General features: G+C 38.1%; 1 protein-coding gene across 3 annotated transcripts in view; it reads right to left on the bottom strand.

Annotated features, from left to right (window-relative positions):
• The window catches only part of nckap1 (NCK-associated protein 1), a 154,274-nt gene that overhangs the window by 59,445 nt on the left and 79,617 nt on the right, over positions 1 to 15,212 (bottom strand). For all 3 annotated transcript variants that reach the window (XM_072261729.1, XM_072261731.1, XM_072261730.1), the window contains 4 exons: positions 7,306 to 7,445; positions 6,545 to 6,676; positions 4,935 to 5,153; positions 4,712 to 4,842 (listed from right to left, as the gene is read on the bottom strand). In XM_072261729.1, the coding sequence (XP_072117830.1) occupies positions 4,712 to 4,842; positions 4,935 to 5,153; positions 6,545 to 6,676; positions 7,306 to 7,445 (622 nt within the window). The remainder of the gene's footprint in view (positions 1 to 4,711; positions 4,843 to 4,934; positions 5,154 to 6,544; positions 6,677 to 7,305; positions 7,446 to 15,212) is intronic.

Below are 15,212 nucleotides of genomic sequence, written 5' to 3'. Positions count from 1 at the left end.
ACCTCAAACAAGGCACAGAACAGAAATGAGCAGAAGTTTACAGATTCAAGATTAACACAGGGAGGTATTACATGGAAGCAAGAGAAATGGCTGAAAAATAATCTGAAGCTTAATAGCAGAGAATGAATTGAGATAGTTGGTAAATGAATTGAGATCTTTAATAGGTGCACAAGAGGCTGGGAATATTTTTACTTCATAGAATTAGAGGGCAATAGTCAATGGGTATATTAAAGAAATAACATAAGGCATAGAGATAGCAAAAGCTAAATCAATTACGTTTGTATTTTATTCTTCACCACAGAAGTGAATGATTTTTCCCTTTAAAATTTGCAAGCTATTCAAAAATTTAACTTGGCCATTTTTGAAGACAATCTAATTGCACTGTATCAGAGTTACACCAAGGCCTTAATACTAATCAACTGAAAATCTATAATCTGTCTGGCAAATTAAGTTCAGATGTAGTTTTATGGAACAGAACTTTCAAAATTTTAGTTCTGCACATTAGCCAGAAATTGATTTTATGGGGTTTTTTTGCTTATAAAATAATCCTTGCATACCAAAGAGCTATAACCACTTAACTTTATGACTCAGCTGAGGCAGCATGTAAAGGTTTTGCTCCTGTTGATTATTATTAGACACAAGTCAGTCCCTTTGGATACAAGTCAGAGATGGTGTGAAATAAAATCTGGTCACAATGCTATTTCATGAATGTTATTTACCAGAAGTATAAACATGGTCTTGATTATGTCTGCAGTGAAAGTATGCAGTTACATTCATGATTGGTAATTTAAATGCAGTGAAGAAACAGACACCTTTTTTTTTAAGAAAAGCCATCCGCATGTGCCAGAGAACACTGGCAACCATCAGCATTTTTGGAAGAAAATGTTTACGGACAAATGCTTTCCAGTCAGTTGAACAGTTTATTTATGAAAAGGCATGTGTCTAATCCAAAAGACACGATTCTTATATTATAGTTCAAGACGACAGTACATTTTGGACCACTGAATAAATGTTTTTTTAAAATCAGTATACCAGCTTAAAGATGTATTCAGGAGTATCCCAACGATTACAGCGTGAAAGGAGGCCATTTAGCCCATCAAGTATTTTAGAGCAATCCAACTGATTTCATCCTCTCCCAACTGACCTACAAATACTTTAACTGAATCTGCCTACAGTTCTACCCCAACTGTGCATTCAGTACTTCAGCCACTCACTTAAAATGCATTTATTTTCATGTCACTTTTGGTTCTTCACTAATCACCTTCGTTCTATCCGCTGGTACCTGACATTTCAACCAATGGTAAGTTTTTTTTAAATCTCCATTGTCTTTACCCAATATAATTTAATATACCTCTATAAATATGGATCTAGTGGTTTCCCGATGTACATGATGAATAAACTCTTCTTGGGCTTAAAGCTGGGTACAAGTATCGATTTTAACCAAGGTTTCTATGACAAACTCTGCCATCTTCATCAGGGATGATGCCTGGGCATGTCGAGTCTGGTAGTTATTTATGCCCCTGTCATCCATCCCTCCTCATTGGTTAGTCCTCATCCAATCAGATTTCCTTAAAAGAGCTGATGGAAAAGCCAGGAAACCTAACCACAAGGAGGAACCCGTCACTACTGCCTGTCTTCCGTACATTTCCACGGTTTCTGAAAGCATCTCCAAGATCCTGAAAAAATACTGGATTAATACCACCCAAAAACCTGTAAGGAAGCTTATGCAGGTCAAAGATGACCAGTGACTCAGGAAGGCTGCCATTTGCACGATTTCCATGGTGGACACATGCATCAAGAAGCAGGTTACCCAGAGAAATCAGTGGTAGCAGAATACTGCACTTGCAGTGGCCATAGGATTGACTTCGATGGCACAAAACTACTCTTCTGCGCCAATGGCTTTTGGGACCGCCTGGTGAAGGAAGCCATTGAAATAAAACTAGAGGAAATGAATTTTAACTAAGACGGTGGTCTCGCTCTAAGTAAGAACTGGAATTCGATTGTGAACAAAGTAGGACAGCCGAAACTTGATTGGATAAGGACAAACCACTTAGGAGGGATGGACGACAGGGGTATAAATACCACCGGGCTAGACATGCCTAGACATCGTCTTTGATGAAGATGGTTGAGTTTGTCATCGAAACATCAGTTAAAATCGATGCCTGTACCTGGCTGGAAGCCCGAGAAGAGTTTACTCCTCTATAAGTATGTTCATACCTCTTCTCATCTCTGAAGTAATTTTAGGCCACAAGACCATACAACATAGGAGAATTAGGCCATTCAGCCCATCAAGTCTGCTCTGCCGTTCAATCATGCCTGATTTATTTCCCCTCTAAACCCTATTCTCCTGCTTACTCCTCATAACCTTTGATGTTCTTACTAATTAGGAACCTATCAACTTCTGCTTTGAATATACCCAATAACTAGGCCTTCACAGCCATCTGTGGTGATGAATACCATAGATTCATGACCCTCTGGCTAAAGAAATTCCACCTTATCTCATTTCACAAGGGACATATTTGCATTTGGAGGTTGTGCCCTTCGGTCCGAGACACTCCTACTATTGAAACCATCCTCTCCATGTCCACTTTAGCTAGGCCTTTCAATATTGGGTTAGTTTCAATGAGATACACTTCATTCTTTAAGACTTCAGTGAGTACAGGCTCAGGGCCATCAAACATCTCTCCAATGTTCACCCTTTCTTTTCCAAGATGATTCTCATAAACCTCCTCCAGACTCTCTCCAATGACATATCAGATATGAGCCTAGGACTGCTCACAATACTCCAGAAGTGGTCTGACCAAAGCCTTGTACAGCCACAGCATTACCTCCTTGTTTTTATATTCTAGTACTCTTGAAATGAATGCTAGTATTGCATTTTCCTTCCTTATTACTGCTACAAGTTAACCTTTAGGGACTCCTACACCAGGTCTCCCACGTTTTTGCACCTCTGATTTATGAATTTGCTGTTCAATAAACAGTCTACACCTTTTTTCCTTCTACCAAAGTACATGACCATACACTTCCGTGCACTATATTCCATCTGTCACTTCTTTGTCCATTCTCCCAATCAGTCTGAGTCCTTCTGCAGACATCCTATTTCCTCAACACTACCTGCCCCTCCACCCATCTTCACATCATCTGCAAACCTGGCAACAAAGCCATCAGTTCCATCATCCAGATCATTAACATATAATGCAAAAAGTAATGGATCCAACGCAAACCCCTGTTGAAAACCAGTGTTCTCCAGCAGCCAACCGGAAAAGGCCCCCTTTATTCCCACTCTTTGTCTTCTGCCACAACCAATCTTCTGTTCATGTTAATATCTTTCCACGCAGTTTTATAATACCTTACCTCGTTTAACAGCCTCACGTGCAGCACCTTGTCAAAGGTCTTTTAAAATCCAAGTAAACAACATCCACTGGCTGTCCTTTGTCTATACTGCCTGCTATTTCCTCAAAGAATTCCAACAGATTTGTCAGGGAAAAAAATGCTGACTTCGGTCTATTTTATTGTGTGCCTCCAAGTACCCTGAAACCTCATCCTTAATCATGGACTCCATATTCTTGCCAACCACTGAAGATAGGCTAACTGGCCTATAATTTCCTATCTTTTATCTCCCTCCCTTCTTAAAGAGTGGAGGGACATTTTGCATCATGCATTGGTGGGTAACTGAACGCTGAAGTTAAATATAATTTAGATTAATTGAGCAATCTAGATTAATCTGAATCCAGATTAATTGAATAGTCCACAACATAACTTAAGTTACATTATAAACTCAGATAACAGAGCTAATACCACTATAAGTATTTTATTCAAAATGGGTGTGACTGATTCCAGGTAACGCAATTTAATATCATTGCATCTCTGGCTTGTAACTAAATTTATACTTCCTATGGAATTAAGATCTTTCAGCAAATAGATTGTTTTAAAGCTTTAGGGAACACAGCTGTGTCAAGCTTTTTTTCCTGCAGAGTACATTGGATACTGACAAATTTAAAATTTGTGACAATTAATGAAATGAAATCTATGTTTGAATATCTTCAACATGTGTATGATGAGATAATTGAAGTTTAAAGATACATGCTCAGTAGTAATTTCACAAGAACATATCTGCGTGATTCACACACTTTTTCTGAATAGTGATATAATTACATTAGTATACTTCCGCAGAAAAGGACTCACTTCTAACTGCGATCCTTAAACTACTTAAGTAAATTCACTAAGTATACATTTTAGGCTAACACTGTTAGATTGGCTAAACAAGCAGATTTGTTTTAGGCTTGCCCTAGACATCACTGGAGATAATCTGAAAGAAGCAGGGTTTAGAAAAATAGTATCCATGGAACTAGAGCCAAAAAGGGTTCATTCTTTCATCAGAGGAAGGGAGAAAACTGAAAAGGAAGACAAAGAGTTAAATCCTTTCAATTTTCAATCGTTTCTATTGAAAAATATTTCAATTCACCAAATGAACATGCAATGTGTCATTTCACATGAGTGGTTTCTTGGCAGTAGATACGTCTCTGATTTCTGCTATTACTAGTTAGAAACAGACAAAACATTGAGGCAAATAAGGTCATGGAAAACCAGAGGCAAGTGGTGGGTTAACAGAACTGTCTGGACATGCAAGTGTCCAAATGGCTTCATGAGATTAAATGACCATCAGAAAGATCAAGGATATTCAATGGGGAGTATTTTTGAGTTTCTTTACCAGAGATGTCTGAATATTCTTCTGCATTAAATGTCAGTTCACTCTCAGTGGGCAGATTGACAAACGCCTTCATAGCTGGAAAGTATGCAATGTGCCCATTGCTCACTTGTCGCAGAAGAGTTTCCAGATACCTGCGTAAATGTAAATAAGGTTGCTCATAAACACAAATAACATCACATAAGCCAATTCTCATAATTTGAAAATACATAGTTTCAATACTTACCAATTAGTGTATAAACTGGTTATGGTAGGTTCACCATGACTATCTAAATGCTGTGTCTGCTGAAGAAGGACATTGTTGAAAACTCTGGTAATATCAATCTGCACATAATTTTCTATGGATTGAAGTACAGTCATGTAAGCTTTCACACTTGTCAGAAGCTCAGAAGGCTTAGCAATCTCTTGTGTAGCTTGATTGTACATTGTCATTCCCACAATTGACCTGAAATTGAAATCTAAATTAGCATATTTTAAAGTTGAACTATTGCATTTATGTACAATGACATGACAAAACATACTTGCATGACTCAACTTTCCTCAAAATTATGGATACAAAGCCAAATTAAGTGTCTAGTCGTGGTCAGCACTACATAAAGGAAAACAAAGGTGGTCACCAGTGACCATTGTTTTTGACTTTATAACCTTAATTTTAAAGATACTGGAAGTTCTGCAATTGTTTTATATTCTTAGTTAAATTCTTGATGATGACACAAATGATCAGGAGCAAGGTCCATCGGATCAGGCAGGTTTTATTTTTAGATTGATTACAAGTAACTATACTAGTACAATAAATGTACTTTGAGAAATAATTCAGATAGAACTACTTCTAATCTTAAGTAGAGCTAATATACCCATATACCCATACAGGTCAAAAATGGTTGAGGAAAAAATGAGGAAAGAAAATAACTTTAACACACCAAAGGTTTTATCTGTTTGACAGTTCATAAATAAAATATGAAGTTATTTCAGTTGACAACAGCATCTTTGATTGAGTCAGAGTGTTAAGCTACAGTTTAAATTTTCTATTTTGCCTTTTTACATAAAAACCTAAAAACAGCTGGATGGTGAAATACTTGGATATTTTATTGAACTACATTTTTGCAGATGGGTTGGGATAGGGGAGAAACCTTTTGTGAAACAATTTCTTTTCTATAGCAGTAATTCTTCAATTTAATACAGTTCCATGACATCAGACATTGCTCTCAAATGGTTATTTATGTAAAGGTCTAGACATTATTAGCTCTGTCAGAGGGAACAATGCAGGAAACCCAATATACCTGCTGCCTTGAATTTTCAGCACTGATTCCTCGATAATCAGAAAACCAGTCAATATTGCTCATCACAGTTTAAGAGGCTACAACACCCTTTCACTAACTGTTATCAGCTAACTCGGCACAGAATAGGAAATTAATCCACAATGTTCACAGAGCTGTACGAATTTAATGTTATCAATCACCAGGGCTATTAGAGCATGGTAGGAATGGTCCCCTTTATATAGAATACCCTCCTAATTTCTCTTTCCAGAAAAACCCTAGAAGATTTTTTTTAAACTAACTATAGTTCTCTAATTACTTTAACTACTAAATCTCTAATTCTTGTATCTTTATTGTGGGAAAATTACCAAGGATTTGAATGCAACCTCTACAGCTGAAATGAAGGGGTTTGAAACTGGGTACTACCTCTCCACTACATACAAATGAGTTATTCATGATTTTTGCCTTGACTTGAAAAGTGGATTTTCTTTTGCATTATTAGCCTTTTCAAATGGTTACCTTTAAATATCCTACAATTCCGTGTACAATATTTCTTTCACCATTGTAAAAAAATTCTTACTTAGTGAAGCGGATTTCCAGATGCGAAGTAAGATATTCTCGAGGTGTAAAAGTATGCTCCCAAACTACTAAATTAGGAACATAATTGATAGAGAAACAAAGCTCAGAGAGAGCAGTGTGCAGTTTATCCAAACTGAAAAACAAAATTTTTAAAAGTGAGGAAGACAATTACGATAGCAATTTGCTTGTTTGCTGCATAGCAAATTCCAAAAATCTTAAAGCAGCTCAAAATTATTTTAAGTGCATTATATAAACACACGCACATCTATTTTAAGCCTGGTTATAATACCACAGTACTGGTTACTCCCGCCCCAATTCATCAATATTAATTTAGAATAAGCCAAATTCATTTTACTTTCATGTCGCTCTGGTTTTTCTTATTAAAATATTCTCTTTTCCTAATATTTAAATTAAGTTCATTCTGATTTACTTTGAAACTTTTCCCCCCTCTCAAGCTTACACAATGCAATCACAATACATTGATCAGATTAAGCTTGTTAAAATCAAAGAAAATGTTCACAATAGGTAAATTAAGTAGTACTTTATGGTAGCTTAATTTCCTAAATGAAGGCAGCTATTCACGATATTGGTAAGTGAAAGGTAACATCAAATTTCAAAAAGGAATTAATACAAATTGTAAGGAAATTTAATACAAGAAATCAATCTTGGAAGTGTTATCTCTTCATAAGTTTATTTTCAAACCTTGATCTTAGAAAAGAAAAAAAAAATGATCATAACAGAAATGAGTTGAAGACTGCTCACTTGGTAACCAGTAGCCTGTTCTTTCTCATGCTCTCTACTCCAGGTTTCTCCCTTTCAGGCTCCCCTTTCTTTCCAGTTTGCTTTTTGGACTTTTTATTCACTGCTTGACTGATGGTCTTGGCACAATGCTTTGGCAATAACTGTAGAACAAAAAGTGTAATCTTTAAAGCAGCTTGAGACAAACATGTCCCAACTGCCACCATCGGCAAATTAATGGAAGCTTAATCCCACCAAGTACATATGACTTTTAAAAATTTGTGAAATTTTTGATTTAACAGATGCAATTTTTTCCCATCTTGTATAACATTCTGTTTGTTCTCTGTTGGATGAATGAAAAGCTACTGTATATGCAAGTAGCGAACTATTAGGTAGTTCTTCAAAACATTTTTTCCTGAAACTAGCTACACATTTTCTAAATAAACTTTAGATATTATACTGTGACTGCTTTCAGTTTTTATGAAAACAAAGTTTTAGGCAAACTGAGTTGCTCTTTATGTAACATACAAAACCTATACAGCTTAGCATTAAATGCACAATATGTACATTTTGTGTACAACTTTTTTCTTCCATATCAGCAAGTAAAATGTTATGATACGCAAAGGAGGTTCATGGTCCTTAACTATTTCTCTTTTGAATCTTCCCGATTCATTTTACTGCACAATTTCTCCACTTCAACTCACTTCTTTTCTGCCAGTTTAGAAATATTCATGATCAGCAAGAGAACCCTACTAAGTAACTTTGTATGGTCAGGCAGCATCTAGGGATGGGAATAAACAATCGATGTTTCAGGCAGAGACCGTTCATCAGGATCCTGATGAAGGGTCTCAGCCTGACACATCAGCTATTTATTCCCATCCATAGATGCTACCAGAACTGCTGAGCTCCTCCAGCTCATCGTGTGTATTGCTCTAGGTTTCCAGCATCTGCAGTACCTCACGTCTAACTGCGTACTTTACCGGCAAGAAACAAAACCAGTTCTCACAAAATTAAATTTAAAAATGGAGAACAAAGTGATCTATAGGTTCTTTATATTTTCATATTTTATAATACTTCCCACAAGCTACAATGTGCAGCAATCATCTCCCCAAGTCAGAAAGTTAATATTTTGATAGACAAAGAGAATAGAGAATCTTCTACACAAGAGGGAAGTCGTTTCATACTCTCTACTTGGCAGGTGTATATTAGAACATACTCTAGTTTTTAACACCTTCATGTTTTTAGCAGTCTCTTTCAAATGACTTTCAGCAATAACTGCACTAGTCTTGATGTAGCCTCAAACAGGATGTTGGAAATCCAAGCAACACACACAAAATACTGGAACTCAGCAGGCCAGGCAGCATCTCTGGAAAAGAGTACAGTCAACGTTTCAGGCTGAGACCCTTCATCAGGACTGGAAAATAAGATGAAGAGTCAGAGTTAGAAAGTGGGGAGAGGGAAGGAAGAACCACAAGGTGATAGGTGAAAATGGGAGGGGGGAAGTGATGAAGTAAAGTGCTGGGAAATTGATTGGTGAAAGAGATACAGGGCTGGAGAAGTGGTAATCTGATAGGAGGGGGCAGAAGGCCATGGAAGAAAGAAAAGGGGGATGAGCACCAGAGGGAGGTGATTGGCATGTAAGGAGTTAAGCTGAGAGAAGATAATGGGAATGGGAGATGTTGGGGGTGGAGCAGTATTACCGGAAGTTTAAGAAGCTACCCAGACGGAATATAAGGTGTTGCTCCTCCAAGCTGAGTGTAGCCTCATCACAACAGTAGAGGCTGTGGATTGTAATGTTGGAATGGGAATGGTAAGTGGAATTAAACTGGGTGGGCACTGGGAAATCCCGTTTTTTTCTGGTGGATGGCAGAAGGTGCTTGGCGAAGCGGTCTCCCAATCTGTGTCGGGCACAGCGATATATAGGAGGCCACACCAGGAGAACTGGGATACAGTAAATCACCCCAACAGGAAGGACTGTTGCCTCTCTTGGAAGGACCGTTTGCGGCCCTGAATGGTAGTGAGGGCGGTGGTGTAGGGGCAGGTGTAACACTTGTTTCGCTTGCAAGGGAAAGCGCCAGGAGGGAAATCAGTGGGGAGTGATGAATGGACAAGGGAGTCGCATAGGGAGTTATCCCTGCAGTTGAGGGCAGGGGAGACAGAAGGGGAGGGAAAGATGTTCTGGGTGATGGGATACTGCTGGAGATGGCAGAATTTATGAAGAATTATGTGCTAGATGCCAAGGCTGGTGGGGTGGCAGCTGGGAACAAGAGGCGTGAGAGAGAGATAAATTTGAGGGCGGGTAGAAGTTGGAGGCAAGTTTAGTGAAGTTGACGAGCTCCGCAGGGGTGCAGGAAGCACCACCAATGCAGTCAATTTAGTGTATCGGAGTGCTGAGCTATCTAAATATTTTAGTCTATTCAAGTAGTTAGTCTGCTGAAGCTGTGCTCTTAGTATTCCATGTGTCCCAGCCAATAAATCCTGCAAAAGTCAAGTGTAGTTAGATTACAACTGATATCCCCTAAACAGGTGACTCCATGTTACAGGGAGTGTTATGATTTCCTAGAAAAAACATTCCATACGTTTTCTGTAATGTGAGGCCACATATCTATGTGTGCATCAAGAAATACGTGTTGAAAAAGATTATCACCTGCCAGGTTTTTAACTTCACTCTTTCCTTCCACTGCTTCTTATATACTAGTTATCTCCCCTTTTTCATTTCGGCCCAGGTGAAGGGTTTTGATTGCAAACATTGACTGTCTTTTGCCCTCCACAGATGCTACCTCCAGCACCTTTGTGTATTTCTTAATAAACAATCTCAGAACTTATGAGAAAAAAAAGTGAATGAGAGTTTTAATCATATTTTAGAATTTTTTTGGTTAGTGGTTTACTGATTCTATAGTGCAAATTTCCATTACTCAAACAGTTTTTAGGTTCGCCCATGTCCCATCTATCCCTTCCCAAGCCTCTGACTTGCTTGTTCACTGTGGCAGTTCTGATGAAGTACTTGAAACACTGATCATTTCTCTTGCTAAGATGCTACTTGACTTGCTATGTTTCCAACAATTTCTACTTTTTACACAGGCACTTAAAAATGGATCTATTATAATATAAAGGCTTCTTTCCCTATTCATGACAAGCAAAAAAAAATGAGAAGGAAATTTAGTCCAGCACTGAAACTGAGCAGTAACAAAACTGCATTGTAGCACCTCACAGATGTGACATCTTCCCCAGTCTTCTCAAAGTTGCTTTTATAAACAATTGATTTGATATACGAATAGGAACAATGAAACAATTTCAAATCAAAAGACACGTCACTCAGTTCACTATTTGTGATCTACGCATCATGTCTCCAACTTACCTGATCAACTAGTTTTCTAATAAATGTTTGACAAGACAATCAGCAGGGAAATAGTCATGTGACAAGATTAACAACCAGCCTAATGAACATAGTAGTATATACAGTATATCAGAGAAAGCAAATTTGGCATTGTTTCTTTAAAAGATGATTTAGCTGCTGACGAAGCACTCCATTTACAAGTAGCAGATGTTCAACCACAAGTCCCTTTGTCGCAGTTCCAGCTGTTCCAAAATCTTTCCACTTTTCATGAATGTTTGTTTTACCACTTCTCCAATTTTCACATACTCTCCTGACATGAAATATACTCTTTTATTGTGAACCATTTTTAATCCTGGAACTTCCTACCTAACAAGAGGACTCTACTAGGACAGCAGCAGTTCAAAGACATATAAATGTAGATCATTTATCCCTCATCCATCACTGCTGTTAAATTTATGATTAACAAAGAAGGGCATCTAGGTCTCTTTCAGCACCAAAACTTTTCAGTCTCACGCTATTTTAGAACCGTTCTTTTAATTTCTTATACCTAAGGTTTTCCACATTATATACCATTTGCACATTCTCACTTATTCACTGAGCCCATCTATATAACACCGATGATCTATGCTCTGGTTCAGAGTTTTAATGAACAGTTGAGGCTCCAGAACTAATCACGGTGGCCCTGCATTGGTTAGAGTTGCCAAATTCAAGGTGACTTGCTTACTCCTAATGTTTTTGTTAACAAATCTTAAATCCGTATCAGTTTAATACAACCACTCTTTTTTATTATTTAATAACCTCATGGCATTATGTCAAACCCATTCCAAGAAGCTCAGCAATTTCTTAAAAGATAATTAGGATTGAGCAGTAAATACTAGTCTAGCCTCTGAAACCTACGTCAAGTACTCACAGATCATGTTAAAATGATCGCAACATAGCATTTTGCTTTGCTCATAGACTACAGACTTGTCCTGGTGATATCACACCACCCCAGATGTCATTAAATGCCTGAGGTCAAATCAGTGCTTGGCTAAAAAAAAAAAATTCCTATTACTGATATGCTTGTAAATGTCTGAAATGTTCAAAACGAGAATTTTTGCTTAAGTAAAACATATGCATCAGCAAGACTTTTGTCTGGACCGAGGAAATATACTGGCCAGGATAAAAGCAACACCCAGTTCTTCTCTGAAAAAGAATGTTTAATAATATTTCCTGCTATTCAAACGAAAAGAAAACTTCAGTTTAATGCTTCACCCATCAAGACTGTGGCTCAGATAATATCATGCACTCTTAAAACACAGGAAGCACCAGCTAAATTACTTGTAGATCCTGAACATACAATTTTTGATTCAAGTATAAAACTACTGGTCAACCAAACTTTAGGCATAGAAGAAAAAAAAACTGAGACTTTATTCTAGTATGGCCTATTTCTTGAACTTTTAAGTCCCAAGAATGAGAGCTTACAAATGCACTTTCATTTTAGTTGGCATGTTAAAGCATTATATTTTATATCTGATATGAATGATTAATTCAGAACTGGCCTTTCAAAAGATGCTAACTGTGGTGCTGTGAACAAGCCACATACAATGTTGTTGCATATTTAAAAGGTTTACAGCCCATTCATATTGGCCATCAGATTGAACATATCAGTCTGAACACAGATGCAGAAGCCATATCTTACACAAGCACTTTTTTTTTAGGTCTAAGATGCACTATCTGACCCAGTAGTTCGGTCATCCATCACCAGATTTGACTGGATCTGCATTATTGGGCATCTCTCTCTCTACAACAAAATAGCCCAGTAATTCAGGGTTATCATGGAGAATGAAGTTTAATTCACTGTGACTATTCTCCACTATCAGACATCTCTTAAGGTCCCTCACTTCAAAATGTAGGCAACGTATGGACACCTCTTCCACTGAGACTGAACCCCTTTAATCTGCAGTTCAGATCTTTGGCCATTTCCCTTTGCTTTTTCAGTCTGAGCCATGAATCAAGCATGTTGGTCTTGACAATAATGCCCCTCTAAGATGACCACAGTTCACAAATAAATTGATGACCAAGTTCTGCTGACCAGATAATGATAACGGACATTATACTTCCTTCCCATCCCTTTCAAGACCACCTTCCTCCCAAAGGGCTCCACCAATCCTTCTTCCATTTCTTTTCCCTCTTCAAAGAGAAAGATCTTTTTAATCTCTCAAATACACATTACAGTTTTTTTGCAATATTCAATTTTAATCTTTCAAACCAGAGAGCCAGCCCTGCCATAGCTCTATCAAGTGAAGTCACATATGGCATCCACATAACCTGTGGTTTCTAGTTCTCTTTATGGCTGTTGAAAGACAACAGACTTCTGTTAAACCTAGCCTCTTGTCATTGGTTCCATTCTAATCTCCCTCTCAAACTCAGTATCTTGAACCCTATCCTTTTCTGTACAGAGATGATGTGGCAAGGATAGATGTACACTACTGTTACAAAAGGAGTTCTTGGATTTTAAGCCAGCAACAATAAAGGAAGAGTTAAATATGCGCAAGTCAGGATGCTGTGTAGTTTGAAGGGGAAATTGTGTAAGCTGTTCCATGTGCTGACTGTCCTTCTTCACCTAAAGCAAATGCATGAGGCCTCCTGTTAACTATTTAGTCATCCACTACTATTCAGGATTGGGTACAGCATGACAGTACAGCTTTGGAACAACAGGATCTCTTAGTACCATCAATTGTTCAGCATGTACAGATAATGCTTCAATTGTATCTTTAGGTACACCTGAAGCTGTCCCTGACATGCCCCTCTTGACTCTTCACTTAACCAGGATTAGTCTCCTTGCTTGAAAACTATCAGCAATGCTTAGTCAGAAAATAACAGTTGTCCTTATTCAGTAGGAAGTAGTACTACAGCATATTCTTGTTCATTGCCCATCTCAATTTGCTCCTTACAAAAGAAGAAACAAATTACCAAATGGGGAGAGGAACATTTCTGTTTAACAACCTCTCGTTAAACTTCTCAAGCTTCCACCCAGATACAACTATTGGTTATAACTGACGATTCAATGATAAACTCTGCCATCTTCTTCATTGATAATCTCTGGGTATATCCAGTCCGGTGACATTTATATTCCTGTTGTCCATCCCTCTCAATTGGCTAGTCCTCATCCAATCAGGTTTCTGCTCTCCCACCTGTTTACAATCAAATTCTAGTTCTCACATAGAGCACGACCTTTGTCTTTGTTAAAATTCTTTTCCTCTAGTGTTATTTCAATGGCTTCCTTTACCAAGCGGTCTCAAAAGTCACTGGTGCAGCACAGTAGTTTTGCGTCATAGTCAATTCTATGGCCATTGCAAATGTAATGTCCTGCTACCGCTGATTTCTCCAGGTAACCCAAATGGATACACCTCCTGCGATACTTGATGTGGGTGTCCACTGTGTGTCCGTTCTGCCCAACATACGCCACTCCGCATTCACAGGGAATCCTGTGTACTCCAGCTGTCCTCCGAGGTCATCTTTGACCCGCATAAACTGTGATTTGGGCTTGTTGATGGTATTAATCCGGTATTTCTTCAGGATCCTGGCATCCTTCCAGAAACCGTAGAAATACAGGAAAGATAGGCAGTAGTGATGGGTTGTTAGGCTTCCTGGTTTATCCATTTGGGTTACCTGGAGAAATTGGCAGTAGCAGAACCCTGCATTTGCAATAGCCTTAGGATTGACTTCGATGGCACAAAGCTACTGTGCAGCACCAATGGCTTTTGGGACCACCTGGTAAAGGAAGCCACTGAAATAAAAATAGAGGAAAAATTTTTTAACAAAGGCAGAAGTCTCACTCTAAATAAGAACTAGAATTCGATTGTAAACAAAGTGGGAGAGCGGAAACCTGATTGGATGACGACTAACCAAACAGGAGGGATGGGATACAGGGATATATATATATTCTATTGGACTAGACTTGCCCAGGCATCATCCCAGAGGATGGTAGAATTTGTCATCGAAGTGTCTGTTACAATCAATAGCTGAACCTGGCTGGAAACCTGAAGAGAATTTATACGCCAGGAAAGCACTAGATCCTTTTTTAAAAACCTCTCATTCATTATAATAAAAGGATTTGAATCTCTGTCTCTGATCAATAGCTAGACCTATGGATACTACTCTAATAACATAACCCCATGGTATCATCTCTGTAAATTGATGAATTTATGTGTAGCCAAATGGCCAACTTTTACATATGTATTCTTTTGTATCAGCTGAATGCTGTGTCATCCGAATTGAGAAGCCCAAATTTCTTCCATTCAGATATGGCCAAAAGTTTACCTTCTGCTTTTTTTAACAACCATTTCATAAATTACATCCTCGTCCTAATACACCAACTCTTCCAAGTATTGCCTTCTGCCCTATGTATTATTATCTGGCAATTCTTCAGCCTATTTGCCATTAAATCTTTCACCAATATTCTTATTACTGTCAGCCTCGAATTCACTGTACTCCCATTCAAATCCTTGTCTTTCTTTTCAGAAACTTACCAAAGGCTGAAGGACTATAATCTATGTATCTCCTCTCTGTTAAACCATATCATTCTTGGTTACAAAATCACTTCAGCCTC

The sequence above is a fragment of the Mobula birostris genome, chromosome 6, assembly GCF_030028105.1.
Source record: "Mobula birostris isolate sMobBir1 chromosome 6, sMobBir1.hap1, whole genome shotgun sequence".
NCBI lineage: Eukaryota > Metazoa > Chordata > Chondrichthyes > Myliobatiformes > Myliobatidae > Mobula > Mobula birostris.
This window is presented reverse-complemented; position numbering and strand designations above follow the sequence as displayed.